Here is a 27,461-nt window from a genome sequence, read left to right on the forward strand (position 1 = left end):
CCTAACTTGTTTTTCTCAATGGATTTTCAAAGTAGGGATTATTCAACAAACTGCACATATCAAGAAACTGGGGAGCAAAAGTATATCCCTCAAAATGACACAGTGTCAGGGATGGAATTCAAATCTAGCTCTAACTCCAAATCTCTTGAAGCCCCTTTGACTCTATACCCAGAGCTGGCTTCATGGATGTGAGACCGGGTTAGTCTCATAGGGTCCCACACTTCGTTTAATACTTTCCTGTTGCAGTCTTGAAATCTTAGTAATTTCTGATCATGGGCCTCACATTTTCGTTTTGCACTGGCCTCCACAAATTATGCAGCTGCTCCTGCCTGTACCACAGATTTTGTTGTGAAGAGATTCCTAAATTTATTTCTACTAGCTTGGCATTTTCTTACCGGGAAGAATTTAGGATCTAAGTACACTGAGTGATTTACCACGGCATTCACAGTTGTAAGACATTTACTAGCATTAAAGAAAAGAAATTCCCAGACCTACTGCCAAAGGTAATTCACTATTTTGTTTCCTGTGTCTTTAAAAATGCTTGCTAATCTCCTTTTCACGTCTGTCGTTAAATCTGATCTCATCCTTGAAAAAAAGATTTCCTTTGCACATCCACTTTTTCCAATTCCATGAAACTAGATTGTTTTAGAAGTTCTTAGTCTTTGGCTTATAAATTATATTTTCCTTGTTAAGCCATTATTCACAAACTTACTAAAACCACAAACAACTGAATTGGTTGAATATACCTTAGAGCAATAACGTTGCCTTACTCACCATATTTTTTTTATTTTTAAGGTCACTGATTCTATCCCATACCATGAAGTCTTCCAGATCCCATTAATGAAAGTCATATTGCTTACCTGTCCGGCTGTCACCCACATCCTACTCTGAAGTTCTTATAAGTTATGGCTCCAAAAGTGCAATGCCCAGACCAGCAGCTGCCATTACATCTGGGAGCTTGTTCAAAATGCAAGTTCTCAGACCACGCCTCAGGTCTATTTATTTAGAAACACCGGAAGTTAAGGCCCGCTGGAAGTTACAGCCCACCGGAAGGTGGTTTAACAAGCCCTCCAGGTGATTCTGATATGTGCTAACATTGAGACCCACCATCACAGATAATACTTATAAAAATAGTAGTATCCAAATATGGGTTATCATCTAAATCATGTGAGGATCTCATCAAATTATTGTTTTTCCAGCCTTGTCACAGAGATGGAAAGCCCACAGGCAAGGTGTGGCCAGTCTAGCAGTCTACAGTTTCAAACAGTTCGCAGGTGATCCTAATGGCCAGCAGATTTGGGAACACTTCTCCAATGCTGTGGCTATTTACAATCAGTTACACATTTCAATGAACTGCTTTCCTATTTCACAGTTAAGTTCCTTCAGAATTCCTGGATAGATTTTTTGTTTGTTTTAAATCTCACTGATGTATCTCTACAGAGCTTTTGACAAATTTAATCTAAAACTACTTGTTCTGATGCTTCTGGCATGTTTCAGCAGCCAATTTACAAGAGAAACAAGCCTAAAAGTCTTGCTCAGTGAAAAACATAAAACAGAGACACACACACAAAAAACAAAAGCAATAATGAAAACAAATTTATACTGTCTCATGGTTTCTTTTAACCCTTGAGCACATATTTAATACACTATAATCATCCAATTGCCCCAGGTTTCAATAATTGGCTTCATTTAATATAAAGATTATTTTTTAAAAAAGAAAAAATAATATAAAGAATATTTTGAAGCAGATTTAATGAGCTCTTTATTGAGGACAACTATGTGCACAGTACTGTACCTCACTGGCTAATCACCTTTTCACCCTAGCCAAAAGCCAGAGGAAAACTGACATGAGAAAATACTTTGACTAATGTGTATCTTCACCATCCTCCCCATCTGATTCTGCCCAAACTTCCTTTTATATTCTTCAGAAGGATAAGAGTAAACTTTGTTTCTGATAGGTCATCTGTCAATCTTTGTTCCATACTTCAGGAAAGTGATGGGAGAAGATTTTAAAAAGAATTTTTTAAATTGCTCCACGTTTTCTTTCAATCTCACCATTCTTTAAGAGTACAGAATACAGAGCCAGGCATCCTGATATCAAACCTAAATTCCATGGCATTGGGCAAGTTACTGTATATCTCTGTGCCTTGGTTTCCTCTTCCATAAAATGGGTACAATGAGGTTGTTATATGGAGGAAATTATTCAATACATGTAAGTCTCACAGAACAGTTCCTGGCACATGAAGTTCAACACGTGTAACTGTTATTAACATTCCCGTGTCAATGCTCTTTTCATTTTAATCTGCTCTTTGTAGTTTGAATCTGCAAGCCCACATTTATGTGTATCCTAGAGCCCAAGTCCATGTCATTCTGCCTCCAACAAAACATCTTGCTGTCCTATTCTTGATTTTCTACAATAGTTACAGTCCATACTATAAAGTCTCAAATTGTTTTCAATTTCCTGTGTCATTCTCTAGTGCTACACATCTTCCCAATTCATGGTGTGACAGGAATGTTGTGGACATCAGTTTGGCGTCAGATAGACCTGGGTTCAAATCAGATTTTATCTCCTTCCCCTTTCGTCCTGGCTCATTCTGCTCCAGCGTCTTTGGTTGAACACATCAGACATTCCTCTGCCTCAGGACACTTGTACCTGCTGTTCACTCTGCCTGGAATGTTCTTCCCCAGGTATCTCCATGGCTTGTTTCCTCACTTCGTCTTGACATCTGCCTAAGAGCACCAATCAGAGAGGCTTCCCCTCTAGCTAAAATAGCACCCTCACTCATTCTTTACCTCCTGGCCTTGTTTTATTTTTTCCTCATAGTACTTATAATCACTAGACATTTTATTACATATTTAAATGCTTGTTTGTGTATCTTCTGTCAGCCCTCACTAGAATATAAGCTCCAGGAGGGATGCTTACCTAATCACATTGTTGTGTGGACTGAATGAGATAGCATGTATAAAGTATAAAGCCTTCATGAATATTTAAAAAAAAAGCCTAACAAAGTGCTGAACATACAGCAAATGTTCATTTTCTCCCTTTCTTCATGATAACAAGCAAAGAGGGTGGGCACATTGCCTCTCTTGTATCTCTACCACCACCATCATCCCCCACAATCAGTATCCCAGAGACCTGAGAAGAATGGATGGAAACTTCAATTTTATGGTCATTATTTAGATTTACAACAAATGTCTGCATATCCTAATTAGATTTTAAACACCCTTGGTTGTGAAAATATAGGCATATACTTCTTACACACACACAGAGTAAGATTAAATAAGAATGCTTGTGAAAAGGGTTCTTTTGATTGTTTTTTTCCTAGTTAATCAACAACTCATTTTCTGTCACCCATTTTTATTGAACATCTCTCTTCCTGATCTTAACGCAGCTTATTGCCTTAGTAAGTAGGAAGCACGGAACACAAACCCATCTTCCTCTTATGTCTGAGTACAACACCTTGGCTCAGGGTCATTATTATGGACACCAATTCCATTTGATTTAAGATATTAACGATTCGGTATATTGGCCTGACTCTACTCTGACCTCAAGACAAACCAAGGTAATTACTTTCTCAAATTAAACTCCCAGGAGAGGTTCTTATTTATCTCTTATTTGCCACATTTTTCTAACACACACACACACACACACACACACAGAACGTATTTAACAAGGGTTCTATACTCAAGTTTCACTTGAAATTATAGTTTTCTAAATCTGGTTCTGTTTGACATCACAAAAATGAAATAACCAGACTTTATTTAAAACTTGAAAGAATAAGTAAATGATTCAACATATTTTGGAAAATAAAGGAAATAAAGTATCACAATCATGTAAATGCAACTATATTGCCCTATTCTCACCCAATAACAGTAAGAGAAGTAGCAACAATAACAAGTTACCATGTTTTTGCTTTTCCATTCAATAGTTTATACCTGGGACTAAGCTTGTTGGCAGGACTGTTAACAATACAGTTTAATTGCTTTCATTACTCAGTGCTGCTCTGACTTAGTCTCACTACCCATAGTGACCTTTAAGCCACCTCCAAGAACAAATCACCCTTGTGAGGGAAGAGACATACATAAACTTTGTTTATGCTTTTCAAATCATCTTATCCCTAACTCACAAGTCAGCAGAGTATTGAAAAAAAATTAATGGATGGTTGCATTTGAATTCTATGTCTACCATTTCCCAGTTACCCTGGTAAGAACTGACTTGACTTCTTTGAAATTCTGTTTCTTCATCTGTGCTTTGGGCATCCAAATCAATCCTACATCAGAATAATGTACAGAAGATTACATAAGAGATCACTGAAAGTGCCTGGTATTTAAAAATACCAAAATAATGTTTATTTTTCTTCCTTTCTTCACCCTTTTTCTGTCCAAGGTATGAAACACCTAAGTCTAGAGCATTTTCACTATGTTCTCTCATTTACTCCACATACAAGTACTGAGTTTCCACAACATGCCAGACACTGTGCAAAATGTGGGGCTACACTGGTAAATAAAATACAAACCTCATCCTAAAGGAGATCCTAAACAAAAGGACTAAATTATACTCTAGGTACATTTAAGATTATATTTGACAATCAGACATTTTCCCCAGGAAGAAGAAATAATTCCCAGCTATCCAAAGGTTTTACAATGTGTAGGATTCACAAACTATGCAGTAATACAATATCCTGTGAATTACCTCACTGCCCAGATCAATGCAGGACCGTGATGTTATCATACCAGCTTAGTCGTCTATCTCCATCAGTGGACCCAAAGGCACCAGTTATACAAGGTACAGTATAGTCACACATTTTTTTCCCTCCCCTCCCCTAAGTGTACTTAATGGGTAATGAGACAAAAGTAGGACTTAGCCATTATTTATCACTGGTTCCTTCTGCATTCATTTTTCAAAGTCTATTCACCTGGAGTATGTGATTTTCATAACATGATTTAAGCTCTTCTTTTAGTTACTGTTACCACTGCATTCTATAGTTACATCCGATAACGTGATGCACCTTTCAAACAATGAGCTCTTTTTGTATCTGTAATCCAAATCATTCCCACTTTGTCCTAGGCTCTAGTAATTTGAATCATTATTGTTTATCTTTTAAAGAAAACTAATTTCATTTAGTGCTAGGGTATCTAATACTTTTAAATACTTAAAAACCCATATTCCCACAAAATGGCTGCCAATAACTCCGAAAAAAGAAAAGCAATTTTAAACTTTATCTTTTTGTTAAAAATGTGTCTTTACATGGGGGGTCAACTTTGTGATATAAAGTCCAAACAAATGGAAATAGATCTTATTCTGAAACTGGCACCCACATTGGACAATGGGCTGGTGACAAATGTCTGTCAGGTCCAATTCTGCTACTTCCCCTCAATAATTCCTGAAGGTTTTATTTTATGACAGACTTTATAAAGTCAAGAAAAAGGGAATAAAAGGGAGTTTACTCACCAATATTACCTTAAACCTAATCACACATATAAGTTGTAATCATTAATAGTAACAATAATACGTAGCTATAACCACAGGAAAACCCTTAGTTAGGAATGATAGAAGGAAATGGCTTTATCTTGAGTCAAGGTCCAGATCTTTTGTCTTCATCTTGGTCCTTTTGCCTTTTATAGTGATCATATAACAATATATAAATGTATCAAATTAACATGTTGTATACCTTAAAGGTACCCAAGGTTATAGTCAAATATATTTCAATAAAAATAGAAATAGGAACATTTTTAGAAAGAGAGACTCAATTTCTCACCCTATTTGACCTTAGCATTTTGAAGACTCTACCTATTGCTATGTCCTCACTTGGTGCTAATTATTCATCCTTCTTTCTTTTCTATTAACAGTGATTTATAATAATTATCTATTGTTACAATGATTATTGAATAAAGGAGACAAGCACTTACATGAATAATCAGATGTACTCAAATAACGGGAAAAAACATTAAGAGCCCTATTTAAAAAGTAGTTGTAACTCAAAATTTCAAGTTAAGGGTTATTTTCATTCATTAAAAAAAAATCAATAAAATATTTACAAACTAGTAAAAACTGCTTTTTGAAACATCTACATAGAAAAAATTTTGCCATTTTCAGCAACCTGGATGGACTTGGAGGGTATTATGCTAAGTGAAATGTCAGACATAAAGATAAATACTGTATGATATCGCTTATATGTGGAATCTAAAAAATACAACAAACTAGTAAATATAACATAAAAGGAGCAGACTCACAGATCTAGAGAACAAACTAGTGGTTATGGGGGGCAGCTGGGGGGGCGGAATACAGAGGTAGGGGAGTGGGAGGTACAAACTACTGGGTATTAGACAGGCTCAAGAATGTATTGTACAACACGGGGAATATAGCCAATATTCTGTAATAACTGTAAGTGGAAAGTAACCTTTAAAAATTGTATAAAAGTTTAAAAAAAATTTTTAAAGAAAATACTAATTAAAGATATCCCCCAAATCATTTTACCTGTACAGCTTCAAGTCTGTGGATCAAAAACTGAAAGTTCCACCATGGGTCCAATCAACTGATTTTCTCAACCATTTGACAAGTCTTACCAAGCTTTTTAGCAGACTAATAATATAATTAAGGCAATTTTAATATACTCATGAGTAATAGTCATAATATATCATTTATGTATAATTGCTAACTATATACCTAATATGTTACAGTAAATATATCATGTTATATGCCAACTTATAGTTTCATCCCTCCCACCAATCACAAGTAAGTCTTCCAGAAGTCTTTTTCACATTTCTTTCTCCTGTAGCATTTGAGGCTTTATCTTGTAACAAGTGGGTGCTCATTAAAATGTATGTCAAAACAAAACATTCATATCCCCAAATCTACTGAATATCCACTGGTAGGAAAGGTAATTTTCACTTCTATAGTTTTCACTGTGCATTCAACATTCAGAAAACAAAAGAGTATAAGTTTCAGTTATGCAGGATGAATAAGCTCTGGAAATCTAATGTGCAGCATGGTGCCTACGGTTAACAATACTGTATTACGTACTTGAAATTTGCTAACAGAGTAGATCTTAAATGTTCACACCATAAAAACAGAAAGGTAACTATGTGAAGTGACGGATATGTTAACTAGCTTGATTGTGGTAATCATTTCACAATGTATACTATATCAAAACATCATGTTATATACTTTAAATATATATAATGTTTGTCAAAAGAGAGGGTCAGAGAAAGCACTGTGATGATAGAAGCAGGGGTCAATGACAAGACAACTTTGCTGCCTTTGATATGAAAGAGAAAGGAGCCAGGAGCCGAGGAATGTTGTCATCTGCTAGAAGCTGGAAAGGGCAAGGAAATGGACTCTTCCCTTGAGACTACAGAAAGGAACACAGCCCTGTCAATACCTTGATTTTGGTCTAGAGAAACCCATATCAGACTTCCGAACTACATAACTGTAAGATAATATAAATTCATGTCGCTTTAAGCCACTAAGTTTGTAGTAATTTTTTATGGCGGCAGCAGAAACCTAACACAATGCCCAGGGTTTTTTTAAATACTGAGAGCAAAAGCCTTAATACAGAAACAGTTTGACAATATGTTTTTACATATTCCATTTCTTAATGACAGTTTAATTGGCCTCCATAATAAAGGGCCAAGTATTTTCTGATGGTTAACCGAACACAGTGACCCAATTAAAATCTAAGGCTTGACAGTAAACTAAGAGATCAATGCCACCACATAGCTCCTATTATTATTATTAGCTCAGCTTTTTAAAAACTGTCTCTCCCAAATATTTATCTTGACTTTATGGTATGAATTATAACTCAAAGTAAGCAAATCGTTGATGCAGTGGTTCCTATCTATAAAATTTCAGCTAATAAATGAAAAAGGAAAGATAGAATTGTATATTATCATTTTGCAATGCCCTAATAAAGCAATGGATCTTAGTCAGGGATCAACAAACTCCAGCTAAGGGCCAGATCCAGTCTGTGGCTTGTTTTTTTCTTAGCCTGTGAGCTAAGAATGATTTTTACATTCTTAAATGGTTAAAAAAATTAAAAGAAGAATAATATTTCATGGCATGTAAAATATTATATGAAATTCAAATTTCAGTGTTTATTTATAAAGTTGCATGGGAACACAGCCATGTCCACTTATTTATATAATGTCTATGGCTCCTTTGGGGCTATAATAGCAGGGTTGAGTAGTTCTAAGAGACCTTATGGTGCACAAAACCTAAAATGTTCACTATTTGGATTTTACATAAAATGTCTGCCAACACCTGCTCTAGAAAATGATCATCAATGGTAGCTAATACCTAAAATGAGAGGCAACCAGAATATCTATGCAGGATCCTCGCCAAAAAAGTCAAAGCCGATCAAGGCTCCTGATCAAACTACCAGTTCACAGGAAATACAATGGACAGAGGAAAATGTAAGATTAACACCATTGGGATGTATTCTGAAAAATATATAATGTAGGAAACTCTACAGGACAAATAAATTTCTTTGAAAAATAATTTTCAACAGAAAAATAGGAGACCTGGACAGGAAACTTATAGACTGAAAAACACAAATAACTGTAATGTGTACATTACAGCTGTATTCTGATTCAAACAAACCATGAGTAGAAAACAGAATTATGAGATCATTAAGGAAATGTGATCCCAATTTAATATATGTGGGTATTAGGAAATTATTAATTTGTTTAAACTTCATAATGGTATTGCAGTTTTGTTTTGATAAGGGGTCCTTATTTTTCAGATATTTATTAGAAGTAATATGATATCTGGAATTTGCAAATAATCTAGTGAAGAGGGAAAAACAGGAAATAGGGGTATACAAATGAAATACGACTTGTCATGTTTTGATAATTGTTGAAGCTGGATTATGGGTAAATGTGGTTATTACACTATTCCCTCTAGCATTGTATATGTTTGGATTTTCCTTAATAAAGGTATTTTAAAAAGCATTCTTTCCCAAAAATCTTGAGGTTCATGAAGATAACAATTTTATAATCATAATTTGTTTCAAAACATAAAGAACCCAATGGAAAAATACCAAAAGCAAAGAGTATCCTGTATTTCAATATGGTACAGATTTCACATTTTATTTCTAAAAATGTCAATAAATTTACCTTCAGTAAAAACACAGAATAATGGACATTTCAAGGACCAGAATCAACTGTGGAAAACAATCATCTTGGAGAAGACAAGCTGACTTTATTTTCCGAAGCACTTTCAAAACCAGAAGCCCAATACAAATGATCATTAGCCTTATATTACCTCTTGTCTGTAACCAACATTTTAATTTCAAAAGAATTAAAGATTATAAACACTTCCCCATCAAACAAAGTCTTATTTGTTGTAAGACCTCTGATTAATACCAAGAGTTAGGTAACATCCATTTAACAAGTAGCTCTTGCAGACACTGAAATAGCTACACACATCAATACACTTAACATTCACAATTCATCCTGGAGACAGGCATTCCCATCCTCATTTTACGATAAAGGACTGAGACACAGAAAGATAAAGCTGCAAAACCAGTTAATGACCTGAGCCAGACTGGAAATCAAGTCTGTCTGATCTGAATGTCAATCCAGTATTAAAGAAGGCCAGCACCATTCCCCTTCAACTCCTTGCAAATTCTGGATCTGTTCAGAGATAAGGAGCTGCACAAGCTTGACCTTTCTCTAGGGAAGAAGCCCTGGTCCTTATATCTTCCAAAGAGCAAGGTCAGTTCCTGAGTTTATATCCTGTTTTTGCAAGTTAAGGACCAAAGAGACAAGTACAAAGATTTTCATTGAATATTGTTTGTAATAGCCGAAAAAAATAAGGAAATAAACTAAAATTTTGCCAGTAGAGAAATGACTAAATTACCTGTGGTACAAACATACTGAAATAATATGCAACATCTATTTCTAACTCCTTGATATACCTCAAAAAATACAATGTTGAATGAAAAAAAGCAAATTGCAAAAGTGTACTATACATTCACGTAAAAGTTTTTAAACATACAGAACCATACTATTTACATAGTTATGAATAAATATGTAGTAGAGATTTTTTAAAATAAACCTATACGAGAAGAATGAACCTCAAGTTCAGAATAATTCTTACCTTTGGGAAAGGAATCAAGAGAATGGTAAGTGGATATTTTAGCTGTGTCTGTAGCAGTTTACTCTTAAAAAGATACAAAGAATATACGGCAAATTGTTAACCTTGGTTTAACGTGTATTATGAGTATGTGAGTTCTTTTCATAGTATTTTCTATTTTTGCCTATTTGGGCCAATTTAAATTTTAAATAAAAATAAATACAATAATTACTTTTTCTTTATTAGGAAAAAAAAAAAAAGAACACGAGTGAATCTTAAACAGTGGGAAAGGAAGAAGGAATCCTCCTGATAGAACTGGGGAGAAAACTGAGAGAGGCCAGGGTTCCAATCTAGATCTGCTTGCTTCCAAAGCCACCATACTGTTCTCTAAAATCAATTCAGATTGTCCATAGAACTTTCCAAGTAGAGATGAACTGCATTCAAATTGAGCCTGTTGGGAACACTTACCCAAAAGAGTTGTCCCTCCTAATCTCACCATTATAAAGTTCATTCCCAAGGAAGTCCTAGAAAAATCAACGCTTGTGGAGGACAAAACCTACTAATTATCACTGTGAATGTGTTCCGTTTTGTGTGACTATTTTGTGGTTGAAGTTCTGGTATTCTACAGAGGCGTTTTAAATAAATATACAATCCCATGACATTGTATGCAGGGATTGGCAGCTTGCCATGTCAACTCAACTAAGATAACCATCCTCAGGAAAACTGAGGTACTGATTCCCACCTTGTTGAGATCTGAGGAATTTCCCACATCTCTTGAGGTATTTGGTGAGATCAAAGAATTCAGGTACTTAGAGAGGTCAAAGATACAAAGTAGCATTTCAGCAATCTATTAATTATTAACGAACAATAGTTTCCCAGAAATACATATATTTGCGTGATAATTTTGAATTATTCACTAACACTATAGACTAAATACGTACTAAGTAAAACCTGCAAAATAATCAACAATCGGGTCCAATTTCCACCAGGCAAGTCCCTAAGACAAAGAGGGTAGAGCCAGGATTGAACATGAGGGAAAACAGATCTTTAACCCTCCCATTAAGCAAATCCCAACTCCTCCAAATGTATAAACTAGTTTCATCGCTTTTCTCTCTTCCTACTTGTTTAAACCCTCCTTCTCTAATAGGTTCTTCACCCAGCAAACAGAAAGCTCAAATTTCTCCCATCTTGAAAAAAAAAGAAAAATTGCCTGTATTTCTTTTTTCCTTCATAGCTAAGAACCTAAAGCCTACCTCACATTAATCAAAAAGCACCATTTTACAATTAATTGGTCACTTTATTCATTGAACAAATATTTGAGTGCTTAGTATACACCAGGCACTATTCAAGGCATCTGGATAAATCAGTGAACAAAACAAAGACCCCCACTTTTGCTTACAGTCTAGCTGAAGTCAGGCAATAGATAATAAATTCTGTGATGCCTGGCACATACTGAGTACTACCTATGTGTTTTGCGTTGTTGCTGTGTCATCGCTGTTACTTCTCTGTCTTATCTGCTGTGCAGTCAGGCATCGACCCTCATGAGTCTGTTAAAATGACTGAGAAAGGAATTATTGCCCTCTTTCCAAACTGCCAAAGCCAAACAACTCTTTTTCTTCCTCATCTTTTGAGAATCAGGCACCAAGTCTAGGATGCTTCTTATCTAAATTTTCCATCACCATCCATTAAGAGGCATTGACTACTTTAATCTTTGCTCCACTGTATTCTGACCATGAAGCTAGTCTATGTATAACCCTGTCTCGTTGCTTTGCATATCTCTGTCTTGTGTTAAACCATTAGTTCTATTGAGGAAGTTGTTCAGTACCTACCATGGTGCCTAACACTTCCTAAGTACTCAATGAATGTTAGAGGAATAAAAGTTTCTTTAAACATTGTTCTCTATAATCCTTTCATATTTGCTCTACCAGCCCCCCATTTGGCTTTGCAAATGAAAGAAACAAAAAGTAAAGCCAATGCACAGACCAGCACAGCTGGTCAGAACAAATGAATATGTTTTGCTACTATTTATAAATGATTTTTAATGATTCAATTCTTTTTCAAGATCTCAATAAATAATGACAGAAGAAACTGCTGTAATATATTTGGGAATAACTGAAAACATGTTTAAAACCATCCCCATACAAGGATATTTTTCCTCCTCAAAACTTAAAATATTTGAATTACCTGCCACCTAATACCATGGCCCTCAAATTAAAGATGAAACTAAATTAAATTAAATTTTTAATTCACTGTGATTGATGAGAAAAAGCTTGTTAGTTATATTAATTACTAGAAAAAGAATTCAGAAATGCTTAAACAAAATAGACGATTATCAGAAAATGGCTTTTTTCCCCCAACAAAAAATCACAATAACAAGAACATACAGCCATATTCCTAAGTGATACAACATTGTCCCTTTTTTTATTTTTTCAACACAGGGAGTAAAAGGCAGTAGACAAAAATCAACCTGTCAAGAAATGGTTTATTCAGTAATGGACTCACTACAGGGGATTTGTTCTGCTTTCACCAGCGAGCCCTTTGTGTAACAAGAACAAACTATTAAGGGTTTAATGACACTGCAATAGCATATTAGACACTGAAAAAGGAAATGAGGATTCTTTTCACCAAGTTCCTGTTGTTTCTACGGCCACCATGGGATCTACCATTCACACAACCCTCAAATGGGCAATCGATTGGGAAATGAGTTTTTCTGACTTTAGCCCTGCCTTTGACTCAGCTTTCTCTCATTTATTTTAAGATCTTGTAGAACCCAGCTTTTGGCAGGAACAACTGGAAGTCACTTGCTCCAAAAGAGACAAGTCAGCCTCAGAAACGGAACCAGGTTTGTTCATGGAATCCCCCCTGCGCACACAGCATCTCAAACAGCTGTGGGAGTAGTGAATGTGGTACCAGCTGAACGGGTCTCGTCTACTTCTCAGGACTGCTGTTTCATAGACTCACTGCTGCTTCTATATGCTCTTAGCTGCCCTCTTGTCTGCACAAGGTGTGATGTTCTGTGGTGGGCACCTGCTGATGAGGGTAATTATAGCATTAGTGGAAGCAAGCATGACATCTAAGATTGAAAAACAACTCCATCATTTGACTCCCTCAGAACTGCTTCTTTTTCTTTTGCAAGAGGTTACTCAGAGATTAAATTAAATCTGCCTCTATTTGAAAACAAGCCTTTAAATAGTTGTATAAATGGACTAGAGGAGGAAATCGCCTTTCAAACTTAAAAGTACTATTATATGCGCAGGTGAACATTTGATATTGTAACACCAGACGGCACTTGCTGACTCAGCTTTCAATAGATTTCCATATATTTCTGTGTGGGTGGAATTAAAACAAATAATAGGAATAACAAGAACAATACTTCAAGGAGAAATATGAAATCCAGATCTTATAGAATGAAGGCAAAAAGTTTTAAATTACTTTTATGCTTATTAACCAATTCAACAGACATTACATAAAACATTAATATCCAGAAACTTCATTTCATATCCAAAATGCAAATATATAACTTTCATATTAATTTAACTGTAAACTTGATATAAAATTCCTTTACATTTACTGAAAAAAAAAAACAAAACAGTATTTTTAGATTTTAAAAAATAATCCATGATGCACTTTCAGAGAGGAACAAATTCCAAGGAATGAATATGATTAAATCCTGCTTCACTCTATCAGAATTTTATGATTTGGGGTATATTTTGAGTATTGTAGATTACTGGATTAAAGCTTTCATTGTCAACCATGAAGTCTAAAAATAAGTGGAGAGGAGAGTGTTTCTTGAATTAGAAAAATGAAAAAAAAAAAAAAACTTTTCAAATCAGCAAGGATTGACTTGTCTGACACACCCAGGACTGTGGCCCAGAAATTGAAAACATGCCCTTTAAATGCCACTGTTAGGACTCAGAACGGCTGCCTGTTCCTCCAGCTATTGCACAGGGTAGTGCTGCTTCTACAGAACAGAAGCAGACCTCAGAGAGCTGGGGCAGGGGTGGCACACACTGTCCTAATGTGGGCCTGCCGTACTCTGTAAAGACTATCAGGAGACCATTTTCTGAGTACCAAAGGGATTGCCAGGAATGTGACTTTTTGATTTCTAATAGCAGCATTAAAATCATGGGACCAGCCCAGCCTCTAAGATATTTCTAAGAAAACCCCAACATATTTAGTGATAGGTAGGAAATCTAACTGCCAAGGTTGATTCAAACACACCTCCTCTATACTTCACACACAAAATCACCATGACTCAGATCACAGAAGAAAAGTACTTCTGGATAACCAAGAATATAGCAGACCTCTCTTTGCTGAAGAAAATCTCCCCCATTATCCATGATGTATGCCTGCTTTGTTGTTAGTGAAAATGAAAAATAATGCAATCACTCCCATTGGGGACAGAGTCACAGGCTGTATCATTCCCTGGGAACAACTTTAACTGGAAGTAATTTCAAGACTCTAACTAAAGCAGAGAAGAGAGTAACAAAGGCCACATTATTAAAACAACTATATAATCATTTTACATTCTCAAAAGAAAGAAGACAGAAAGATGTTAGAAAGCTTCCATGTTTTATTAACTAATTTTTTCCACATTTATCTATTTTGTCTTCAAAGGAAAGACAATAATCCTTATACGATTTTTATCAGGATGGATGCCACAATATTTCTGTGTACAACACAAAATGAATAAGATCCAAAGCCACATCACAGACTATCTTATTTATTCATAAGAATAAATAAAAAGCAGTATTAATTAAATTAACTGCTTTAATCTCTTCCTAATATCTATAATTTGAGCTATTTTTTACATGAAATACAGTGAAAGTTGAAAATAGCACCAGCTCACTTTAAGAGGGAGTCAAACATCTTACCTTAAAGATTAAAAACTTTTATAAGCATATCTGTTGCAAACATTATTACTGCTTCCCTCCTGTTTGCATAAATAAGTTTGATGTCCTCCTTACAAATGAAGTAGAAAGTCTTTGTTATGAATTAATGGAATCAAACCTTGGTTAAAAACCATCATCCCAGCTCCAACATTTACAAAACCTCATTATATTTGTTTTTAAAAATTCTGATAATTAAAATCACAGCTAGGAGCACTTATTAGACTTTTTTAGAACAAAATCAATATCAAACTTGCCATGCAATGTGAGAATAAGCACAGGCTTTTGCCATAACTGGTTTTTAGCTGAATTACTAATGTTGCAATTAACAAGTACTACAGAGAAATATAGGATCATCATCACCCTTAGTAGACATGGTTACTTTTCCAGATGTCTTCTGGTTGTCATGGTATCTATTATGTCCTCTTTCTCTCACATTTTTATTCTAGCTAACAGACCTGCAAGCTATTTAATCTAACTTACAGTTTTATGAAGATTTTATATGTTCCTGATATAGACTCTGAATGTATCTGTTGAACAAAATCAAAGAAGTTACTTAAATTGACATTTAGACTTTCTATTAAAAAGGGGATAAAATTAATTCTTAGTTCACAAAATTGATAGAAACCAAAATCAATTAATTTTATATGTTCTACATAATTTATTTCAGAAAAAACCTATCTTCAGAATATTTTCCTTTTAAAAATATTTTCAAGTCTACATTTCTAGAAAAATAATATTTTAATGGCTGAAATAAAATTAATTGCATTTTAAGTGTTCTATATCCATATTTTTATAAAAAACCTACCCATTCAACACACTAAATATTAAAATAGTTCAAATAAATATCTAATAACATTTTCTGCTAGTAGTTTTTGTGAACAAGCAAACAACATAAACACAAATACCAAAAAATGGTATGTATTTATATTTTACTCTTTTGAAGGAATATTTTAGACATCCTGCTTTTTAGGGATTAATTTTCGTCCTGCAATGATGACCTTTCAAAAACAGAACAGGGTAACATTATTCGTGCTATACAATGTTTATGTACCATACTTTTTTAAAAAAATGAATTCAATTTCTCTTCACTATACAATCTCTGCTGTCAACTCCTCTGGATGTAAAACATAAATGCACACACCCTGATGTTCTCAGTGATGTCTTGGAAGTTAAAGTGGTGTACCCTTCTTCCCTAGGAGCAACAGGAGGGCTCTGCACTCTCTTCTAGAACAGAGTTCTCTCCCTTTAGGCTGAAGGAAAACATAATATTTAAATACTAAAAATGCAAATGCGGCTGAAGTTTTTATCAACTGTACTTCTCTACACACATACGATGCCTATATTAATTTCGCTTGAGTGCTTTTATTGCACTAATTAGACACTGAAAAGGAGCTGGCACATGGGAAAACTTTTCTGAACGCTGTATATGTTAACAGTCGGATTATAAACACCTGGGATATTCTTGCTATTCTCTGCGTGTAAATGACTCTGCAAACAACTAAACGCACCTATTAACATAGTGGGGGTGTGTGATGGAAAAGAGCAAGTGTTAAGAGTAAAAATATGGCATGCCCTTCTTATTCCGCCCTCATTCAGTGGATGTCTAGTACCTTTTAACACGCTGCACAGACAGACCCTCGGGACGTATGCGAGTCACAACAACACACTCGACAACATCTCCCACATCCCATTAATTGCAAAACTCTAATGACCTCACAGTGAGCCCTCGCCTCTCGAACAGGTTTTCCATTTTTTGCAGAGACACCAGAGATGTCAGGAGACCCTCCCCTAGCTGAGGAAAGGGAAGTCGTTCCTTCTTGCCCCTCCTCACAGACCCCAACACTTTCATCAGAAGCGGCTCCACAAGTTCCTGGCTTGAGCCTCTAAGGAGGCAAGTTCAGCACCATGGAAAGGGCTCGAGTCGCGTGCAGAGGGGGAAGACACCAGGGGCTCTCCCCCAGCCACTCACCGGCGTCTGCTGCGACGGGAGTCCCGAGCGCTTGGTGGATCCCTGCTTGGAGCTTAACCTTTTCCACGACTCGGCAAACCTGCCCCGGCTGGCGCTCCGGCTGCGCCTGCGGCTCTCCGCGCTGTCCTCGCGGTCCTCGCAGCCCCGCTCCATTTCGGCCGCGTCTCTCCACTTCTTCCCCATGCTAAGTTCGCCTCGCTCGGCCGGGCAACACCCCGGCGCCGAGCGCTCTCGCTCGCTCCTCAAGCCGCCGGGTCGCACTCCCGCCTGCACGTAGCTCACTGTTGGCGCCGCCTTTTTGCCTCCGCCGGCTCCGGCCACAGCCCTGCTGCACTCCGTTACCGCCGCCGCTGCCACCAGGCTGCGCTTGAGCCCGCGATTGGCCAAACTGGGGGCTGGGGCTGCGAGCGCCACCTGCGCCCGAGACAGCTTCCTTTTGCGCCCCCCAAACTGCTCTCCACCCGCGGCCGCCGCCTTCCCTGGGGGGAGGCGGGGGCACGGCCCACACCTGGGGCTATTGATGCGCCGCTGGGTAGCTACCTCCGGTCACCCCGCCCCGCCCAGTCCCCCAGGCCTGGAGATCAACCTCACCCCACCACGAGCTGCAGGTGCAAGCCTGGGTTACCCACACTGGGTGGGTGGAGACTCCAGTTGGCTTGGAGAAAGACTGGAAACGTGTAACTTTGTTCTTCCTTTTCTCTTTCTTCCCCTTCTCCCCTGTGCAGCAACAACTGTCTCCCAAGTATCCCTGGGGAAAGTAAAGCTTCGTCTCCTTGTCAGACGCCACGCTAATTCCTTCTCACGCCTGGTCAGACTAACCTACTTGTTCTCAAACTTGGCTGCACACTGGAGTTTACCTAAGGAAAAAAAATTTTTTAATGCTGATATTCCTCAGACCCTAATTTAATTGGCCTGGCTGTAGCCTGGGAATCAGGATAGTTAAAAGCTCCCCGGGTGATTCTTGCTGTTCTAACCGCAATTAAGAGCCTTCAAGGACCTGAGCTATAGGGACAGGGCAGAGGAGGATCCTTGGAAGGGATAGAGGGTTGATACTTCTTAAATCAACACACTTCTCTCTCCGAGGTAGGAATGGGTATTCAGTTTACCCTTTCACTCCTGGGGCAAGGGTGGTACAGCCGTTAAGCAGTGAGGATGATGTTTGAGCTTCTGTTTGCTGTACATTCTTTGACACCTCCACCTCCGCCTGTGTTCATGCGTCTGCCTCTGCTCATCAGAAAGAAAGCCGGCAGTCTCTCATCAGTTTTGTGTTAGTTATTTTACCAGTTTGAGCTGTCCTCATATTCAGAAATGTCCTTGATCAGATAAGAGAAGGCCGTAGGGGGCATCATAAATTTACAAAAACTGAAACAATGACCTTACTCATTACTAAAGGGAAGGAGACCTAAACTCGCTCCTAGTTGAAAAGGGCTGTCTGGTTGCTTAACTGTTGCAATAGCAACAGATGTATTTTCATTTCTTTCTGAAATCAAGCATTCTCCCTCCTATTTGAGTAATTACAGGTCTTCCCAGGAGGAAAAGGTGAAAAGGGAACAAGAGGGAAGGAGAGAGAGTGAGAAATGCTGTGGGAAAATTGGTGTTGTGGTGCCAGTTATGAAAAGCATGATTTGATTTGTCAGTGGTCAGTCTGATTAAGCAGAGGTTTTGGAATTGGCTAGTTCACAGGAATGGAATACAGAGCCCTAATATCCCACAGCTGTGCACCTGTATGTAGTGTTACATTAATATTAATCTTGTCATTTTAAGCAAAGGGACTCACAGAGCATACTTTCTACCTTTTTAAACAATCCTCTGTGTCCAGAAATCACACACCCATATTAAATAAAATGAGACTCTAAACAATGTTTGCAACACACAATGCCATTTAATGAGAAAACCACAGGCTCCATTCTGTGTTTTCACACTTCCTATCTAGGTTCATGGATTTGAAATTATTAGTGACATTTCATGGAAATATAATAATTCAGCCCAGATTCCTCCCCCTGACAAAAATAAATCAAAATGATTATGCATAGTTTACAAATTAGACAAGTATGAGAACTAAATACCAATTAGGGAGTAGAATAAAAGTCAATAAATTATGATAAAGTAAATATTTACCTTTTCCTTTAGTTGTCAATGAGGGGAAATATAGGTGAGAACGCCCTAGAAGATGAAAAGCCTGTGTGCCAACTTGGATGACTTGAAAGTTCATTCTTTAGGTGTAATGATAAAATCCCTGAAAAGGAGCTACGAGGGGCCTTCACAGATATATCAAGGCACATAAAATCCAAGAATGCTCACCTCACAGAGCCACAAGCCCCTGGCTCACCTGCATCTGCCTATTAAGGGGAAAATAACCCTGCTATCAATCAATGGTATCTGTCATGAACGATGGTACCAGCACATCCATGAGCATTCAGAGCAACTGATGAGTTTTTTAAATACACTTAGAAAAATTTAATGATGAGTTTTGATTGCATACGTCATTTTTTTTAGCCGTTTGGTCTGAAAATGAGCTTTCAATTGCCCTTATCTTAGAGCAATTTTTTTTTTTTTTTTTTGTGGTACGCGGGCCTCTCACTGTTGTGGCCTCTCCCATTGCGGAGCACAGGCTCCGGACGTGCAGGCTCAGTGGCCATGGCTCACGGGCCCAGCCGCTCCGTGGCATGTGGGATCTTCCCGGACCGGGGCACGAACCCGTATCCCATGCATCGGCAGGTGGACTCTTAGAGCAATATTTTTAAAGCCTTGTTTGAAGACCATCTCTGCATTTCTTTTTGCACTTGACAAGGACCAAAAATGTCTGGGAACTGTACAAGAGGCTAAATTAGACATGATTATAAGCAAGCAGAAAATCGACCCCTTCCTCTTCTGATGTTCATTTGTCTTTTTTCAAGTTCCCTAATAGCCAGGAACTGGAAAACTAGGTTAAATGTCTATCATATTTCTCACAAACTTAGCAGAGCATAGCAGCATCAAAACTAAGAACACGTTTAAAATCACCAGCATTGAAATTCTGGGAGCAGGCTTAGAAGCCATTTCCAGAGCACCTTAACTTTCTCGGAAGAGTCACCACAATTACAAAGGTGGATGTTAATACATTAAAAAGGTAAACGGGAAGTATGACATAAACCTTTTTTTCTCCATTGTTTCTTGGCATTAAAGAATGTGAATATAAATAAAGATTAAGGCAAAATTACTTATATTGTTAAATAATAGATTTTCTACATAAAATTTTATGCATGAATCAATCAAAATATAATATTGTGAAGTGTTCTGGAAAGTGAACTTCAAGTAGGACTCAAAAAAAATTTTTTCAAGAAAATATTAGATGCCAAAGGTCATCTGTTAGCCCTAGGTACTCTATGAACACACATGGTCCTAATAGCCTGTTGAGTCTATTATGAGTCTATAATCAGAAGAAACTCTCTCCAAATCCCATTTGCTCTGGGTCACATGGCCATGCACTGTATTGCACGAGAGTTAACAGTAAATATATTTTCCTTTGGTTATTTCTAGTACATGTAAACCCACAGGCATGCCCTGGGACTAACTAGATCAAGCAAAGTGTGAGAGGGGAGAGTAAACACAGAGCAAGTGACGAAAACTACAAAGCCATGTTTGGTCCACAATTTCTCCTCACAAAATAAGAGAATATGAAACACATTTCATCAATTTTAACACTCTCAATTTTTTACATTTTAACCTCTCTGAAATCGGAATGCTTTTTATAATAGATGGTATCTCAAATTCAGACTAATACGTTTTACTGAATCATAGAGATTTACAGTGAGATAGACACTTAGAGGTCTGTCCTTAGAAACCCAACAAGCTATCATTCATCCTCTGCCTAAACATTCAGTCTGCAGCATTAGATATCTTCTTTCTCATAAGCAGGACATTTCCTTACTAAACACTTTTAAGCATTAGAAGCTCATCCTTATAAACTAAGCTGAAACCCATGCCTTCTACCCTTATTTCAAATTCTAGAGTCACCCTAATTTAACATATGTTCTTTTCCTCATGATAGTCATCAGGTCCTTGAAGATGGCCTTTACAAGCTTCCTAACTTTTATCTTCTCTTAAGTTAAACAATGTCTGGTTCCTTTTGTCACATCCTCACACACATGGAGGAGCAAAGTCAGAACTGGCATTCTAGCATACTAAGAAATTTGAAAATGGTGAGTGTGAAATGAATTTGGAGCCAACTGCTTTGTGAATTCACTAAAAGCTTAATCACTATGACTAGACTCACAGTGAAGTGGGATTAGTCAATACCCATGAAGCAGGAGATAGGATGTGTTTAGTTACGATTAGATTCCCTTCAGTAGATATGAGGCTGATTCTCACACAAGCCAAACAAATGTGAGAGCTGACACAATTACTCCTGTAATTCGAGCAAAACGATCTCCCAAAGCCCACGACCGTTAATGAAGAAAAGGAGCAGTAGGGTTATCCTGGTTATATAAGTTTGCCATCTATGTGGGTGAAATTCTCTGGGGATCCCCTCCTGAAAACAATGTCATACCTTTCCTGAAATACCAGCTGATACAGCTGGTACACACCCAAGTCCTCCCTGCAGGAGTCATTGCAGGTCAGAGAATCTAGCTGCATATCTGCACTGTTTCTTTTCTTTCTTTCCTTCCTTCCTCCCTCCCTCCCTCCCTTCCTTTCTTCTTTCTCCTCTCTCTCTCTCTCTTCCACTCTCCTTTCCCCCTTCCTTCTTTCCTATTTTTAATTTTTCTGTAGACCATTCCCTCAACATAAAACAAAATCCTCCAATTGCCCACTAAACACATTATGATTTGTAGAAATTTTTAGTATAAACCCTCTTTATCTTTCATTGATGTATTTGCATAAAAACACTTTTCCCTTTTTCTCAATCTACACGGTTTTTTAAATTTTTATTTCAAAATTAAAAGATCATGACTAAAGTAAGTTGTATAAGAATTATAAAAATAAATTAATAGAATTGAAAATAATTTAATGATTAAAACTGGGGAAAAAGGGAGAGAGAACAAAAAAAGGAAAGCGTAAGTGAACTAAATTGTTATCTATTATAAAATAATGTCTAAGATTTTTAAATATTAATATAATACTAGCAACAGAATGGCTAAAATTCTGTAGATAGAAAATTTAAGCAGACAAAAAAATACCAAGTGTTGCCAAGGATGTGGAGCAACTGGAACCCTCACACTGCTGGTGGGAGTATACTGGTACAACTATTTTGGAGAACTATTCTGCACTGTCTACCAAAGCTGATGATATACATACTATGACCCTGCAATTCTACTCCAAGGTATATACCCAACAGAAATGCATGCACACGATCAATAAAATACTGAAAAAACAGTCACAGCAGCACTATTTGTAAAAGTCCCAAACTAGAAACTACACAAATGCCCATCAGCATAAATACGGATATATAAGTTTTGGAATAGTAGACAGTAACAAGAATGAATGAATCACTGTTACATGCAAAACCATGGATGAAGTAATAAGAATAATGTAGTGTAGACAAATGTAAAAATAACAATAATAAAGTAGAAAAAATACAAAAGTTCACTTCCACCAGATTGCTCTACAGTTATCATTAATATCTCTATTTTAAAGAAATGAAACTGGAAATTAGATGCTACATGATGGATGTGGTTTATGTAAAGAGGTAAATCAGAGGTTCAATGACTAGTACCATTGTCAAAGACTTTATCCTTATATCAAAAACAGTAAATAAATATAATGTTTTAAGTTAAAATACGTTGTTTAAGCTTAACTGACTTTTCAACTGATATAGGATTCAGCTATCCCCAGGAGGAACTGGTCTTGCTGACAGTCAAAGAAATTGGTTGCTACCCATCTAGAAGGGACACATGTTTTCTCAAACTGCTTTTCTGACATCATGGATACCTGAACTTTTGTAATTCCACTACTTTTCTTCTTTAAAAATGCCACTCCTTCTTCAATGAGTAATCCTTTAAATTTTATCACTCATTAGCACCTTTCTAAAGTCAAGATTTTTTTAGGTGTGTAGCAAGAACTCCAGGAGACTGGGAAAGGATACACAGATGTGGTAAGGTGAGGTACAGAATGCAGCACCTGCAGGTTTCTAAAGGGAAACTATTATTTCCTTCCTCCTCCTGAGTTAGACCACTAAAACAGAAGGCAATCATTTCTTCTAAAGTCCAGTTATTTCTGTTTGTCCAGTATAAAGAGCAAGAAAACATCAAAGGTCAGCTTCAAAACGAACACAGGGTCTAATCACTAGAGGAAGACTTTACTTTTTCTCCTTTTGAATTTTTAAGAAAGTATGAATATCTAAAAGCACCACACAGGTCAATAAAACTATTCAGTAATGTCCTACACAGTTAGGTCCAGCACTTAAACACGTTTAGTTTCCTAAATGTAAGTGTATTAAATGGCTTTATGAAACTAAAATTTTAAACTGCCCACTTGAATAATTTTGTGCAATTTTGTCCTTTTCTGCAAAAGGACAAGTAGTGTCATCTACTCTGATACAAAACAGAGTGAAAAGGGAACATGTAAGTGACCATGCAAAACTCCCATATTTCTTAAAGTCACAATTTCTATTCACACTGGAAAAGAATTATTCAAATGTGATTTTTTAATTTGAGCATATTAATTAGAATCCTATTAAGCATTTTTCACTACTCAAAACGGAACAAATTTGTGCATTTTCCCCCCCAAAGTATAAAGGTGAATGAAGTGAAAGCAATTAGTTAAACAAGAAACAGCAGCTTAGTAACCTTTTCATCTTTGATGTATTTCAAAGTTAATTTCCTCCAACTCATGCAAAATCATTATGGGGGCTTGAGAAGAGTCTGAAGGCAGAGGCTCAATGAACAAACTAAAACTCTCAAGTGCTTCACATTTCTCCTTTGACTTCCACAAAAGAAACAAAGCCAACAAGATGCTAAAAATGAGACAAGCTATTGTCATTGACACAATGTATTCCATTACAAATTATCTTTGCCTGGTGAATGGGCTCTTAAGAGGTTCAGTAGATACTCCAATGCCTACTATAACACTTGAGACTAAAAGATGGTTTGTATTAAATGGGTTAAAAGAAATACATGTACCAAATAATGTAGAGTTATGCCATTTAGCTGAAAAGAAAGTTGGTCTGATTGTCTGAAAGGTATGAATTATGTTGCAACAATGAAAGAACTTACATGTCCAGTTTGGTGGCTTGAAAACAAAATTCATCACTGTTGAAACTACAATAAGATGTAAAGCAATGCCAAACTGGTTAAAATAAAAACTTAACCAAAATGAGAATGCAAATGGGAAAGTCATGGTGCTCTAAACGCTTCTTTTCTGTTAAGGCTTTATTGACAAATGTTTCTTCTACCGAAAGGTGAACATTTAAGATCTCTAACAACAAGATGCCTCAGTATTTGTTCACTGGTTAGTTAGCTTCACTTCTTACTTTCTACCAGTATTTTTCAACCAGACCTAACGTGGAGTCATGGCAAACACATGAAGCACTCCTGTTCATTACTTCCATCATACCCACTAATACAGATGGATGCTACAAACTGTTCACCTGTGTGAACAACTTTGCAAGATGGTTGAAAGTTTCTAGCCAGCTTTTCTATGCATGTATAGAAATCTATGTATCTGTCATGAGCACATTCTTTCCAAATTACTTTATGAAGTAAAGTAAACACACTGATTAAGATCATGGCAGTAATTTTAGTTTCAAGTGTCAACAATTTATTCATGTAGTATTCAAAAGTGTCCCTAAAACTCCAAGTAGGATACGAGAAACTAAAACATTAATAAAACATTAATAACAATCGTATTAAAATGGTTAACATTTATTAAGCACTTACTATGTGCCAGGCTTTTAGGGACAGGGACTTTAACATCTCACTTACACCAATAGACTGATCATCCAAACAGAAAATTAATAAGGAAACACAAGCTTTAAATGACACAATAGACCAGATAGCTTTAATTGATATTTATAGCACATTCCATCCAAAAACAGCAGGTAAAACTTTCAAGTGCACACAGAACATTCTCCAGGATATATCACATTGTGGGTCACAAATCAAGCCTCGGTAAATTTAAGAAAATTGAAATCATATCAAGCACCTTTTCTGACCACAACACTATGAGATTAGAAATCAATTACAGGGAAAAAAACGTAAAAAGCACAAACACATGGAAGCTAAACAATACATTACTAAATAACCAAGAGATCACTGAAGAAATCAAAGAGGAAATCAAAAAATACCTAGAGACAAATTACAACAAAAACACGACGATCCAAAACCTATGGGATGCAGCAAAAGCAGTTCTAAGAGGGAAGTTTATAGCAATACAAGCCGACCAAGCCTACAAGAAACAAGAAAAATCTCAAATAAACAATCTAACCTTACACCTAAAGAAAGTAGAGAAAGAACAAACAAAACCCAAAGTTAACAGAAGGAAAGAAATCATAAAGATCAGAGCAGAAATAAATGAAATAGAAACAAAGAAGGCAATAGCAAAGATCAATAAAACTAAAATCTAGTTCTTTCAAAAGATAAACAAAATTGATAAACCTTTAGCCAGACTCATCAAGAAAAACAGGGAGAGGACTCAAATCAATAAAATGAGAAATAAAAAAGGAGAAGTTACAACGGACACCGCAGAAATACAAAGCACCCTAAGAGACTACTACAAGCAACTCTATGCCAGTAAAATGGACAACCTGGAAAAAATGGACAAATTCTTAGAAAGCTATAACCTTCCAAGACTGAACCAGGAAGAAAAAGAAAATATGAACAGACCAATCACAAGTAATGAAATTGAAACTGTGTTTAAACATCTCCCAACAAACAAAAGTCAAGGACCAGATGGCTTCACAGGTGAATTCTATCAAACATTGAGAGAAGAGCTAACACCCATCCTTCTCAAACTCTTCCAAAAAAACTGCAGAGGAATGAACACTCCCAAACTCATTCGATGAGGCCAACATCACCCTGATACCAAAGCCAGACAAAGACACTACAACAAAAGAAAATGACAGACCAATATCACTGACGAACATAGATGCAAAAATCCTCAACAAAATACTAGCAAACAGAATCCAACAACACATTAAAAGGATCATACACCATGATCAAGTGGGATTTATCCGAGGGATGCAAGGATTCTTCAATATATGCAAATCAATTAATTTGATAACCATATTAACAAATTGAAGAATAAAAACCATATGATCATCTCAATAGATGCGGAAAAAGCTACTGACAAAATTCAACACCCATTTATGATAAAAACTCACCAGAAAGTGGGCACAGAGCAAACCTACCTCAACATAATAAAGGCCATATATGACAAACCAACAGCAAACATCATTCTCAATGCTGAAAAACTGAAAGCGTTTCCTCTAAGATCAGGAACAAGACAAGGATGTCCACTCTCACCACTATTATTCAACATAGTTTCGGAAGTTCTACCCATGGCAATCAGAGAATAAAAAGAAATAAAAGGAACACAAATTGGAAAAGAAGTAAACCTGTCACTGTTTGCAGATGACATGATACTATACATAGAGAATCCTAAAGATGCCACCAGAAAACTACTAGAGCTAATCAATGAATTTGGTAAAGTTGCAGGATACAAAATTAGTGCACAGAAATCTCTTGCATTCCTATACACTAATGATGAAAAATCTGAAAGAGAAATTAAGGAAATACTCCCATTTACCACTGCAACAAAAAGAATAAAATACCTAGGAATAAACCTATCTAGGGAGACAAAACACCTGTATGCAGAAAACTATAAGACACTGTTGAAAGAAATTAAAGATGATACCAACAGATGGAGAGATATACCATGTCCTTGGATTGGAAGAATCAATATTGTGAAAATGACTATACTACCTGAAGCAATCTACAGATTCAGTGCAATCCCTATCAAATTACCAATAGCATTTTTTACAGAACTAGAACAAAAAAATCTTAAAATTTCTATGTAGACACAAAAGACTCCGAATAGCCAAAGCAGTCTTAAGGGAAAAAAATGGAGCTGGAGGAATCAGACTCCCTGACTTCAGACTATACTACAAAGCTACAGTAATCAAGACAATATGGTACTGGCACAAAAACAGAAATACAGATGAATGGAACAGGATAGAAAACCCAGAAATAAACCCACGCACCTATGGTCGACTAATCTATGACAAAGGAGACAAGGATATACAGTGGAGAAAAGACAGTCTCTTCAATAAGTGGTGCTGGGAAAACTGGACAGCTACACGTAAAAGAATGAAATTAGAACACTCCCTAACACCATAAACAAAAATAAACTCAAAGTGGATTAGAGACCTAAATGTAAGACCGGACACCATAAAACTCTTAGAGGAAAACGTAGGAAGAACAGTCTTTGACATAAATCACAGCAAGATCTTTGATCCACCTCCTAGACTAATGGAAATAAAAACAAAAATAAACAAATGGGACCTAACGAAGCTTAAAAGCTTTTTGAAAGCAAAGGAAACTACAAACAAGAC

General features: G+C 36.6%; 1 protein-coding gene across 7 annotated transcripts in view; it reads right to left on the minus strand.

The window, feature by feature from the left end:
• TRPM3 (transient receptor potential cation channel subfamily M member 3) overlaps window positions 1-17,254 on the minus strand; it is a 798,781-nt gene extending 781,527 nt beyond the window's left edge. For 4 of the 7 annotated variants that reach the window (XM_029202596.1, XM_029202588.1, XM_029202592.1 and 1 more), the window contains exon 1: window positions 16,937-17,119. In XM_029202596.1, the coding sequence (XP_029058429.1) occupies window positions 16,937-17,119 (183 nt within the window). Of the gene's footprint in view, window positions 1-16,936 lie in introns of all 7 variants that reach the window. The other 3 variants (XM_029202614.1, XM_029202612.1, XM_029202593.1) reach the window with 1 other exon arrangement.
• Between the last annotated feature and the right edge of the window lie 10,207 nt (window positions 17,255-27,461).

This window comes from Monodon monoceros, unplaced genomic scaffold (genome assembly GCF_005190385.1).
Source record: "Monodon monoceros isolate NGI ecotype Baffin Bay Population unplaced genomic scaffold, NGI_Narwhal_1 Super_Scaffold_5, whole genome shotgun sequence".
Lineage (NCBI taxonomy): Eukaryota > Metazoa > Chordata > Mammalia > Artiodactyla > Monodontidae > Monodon > Monodon monoceros.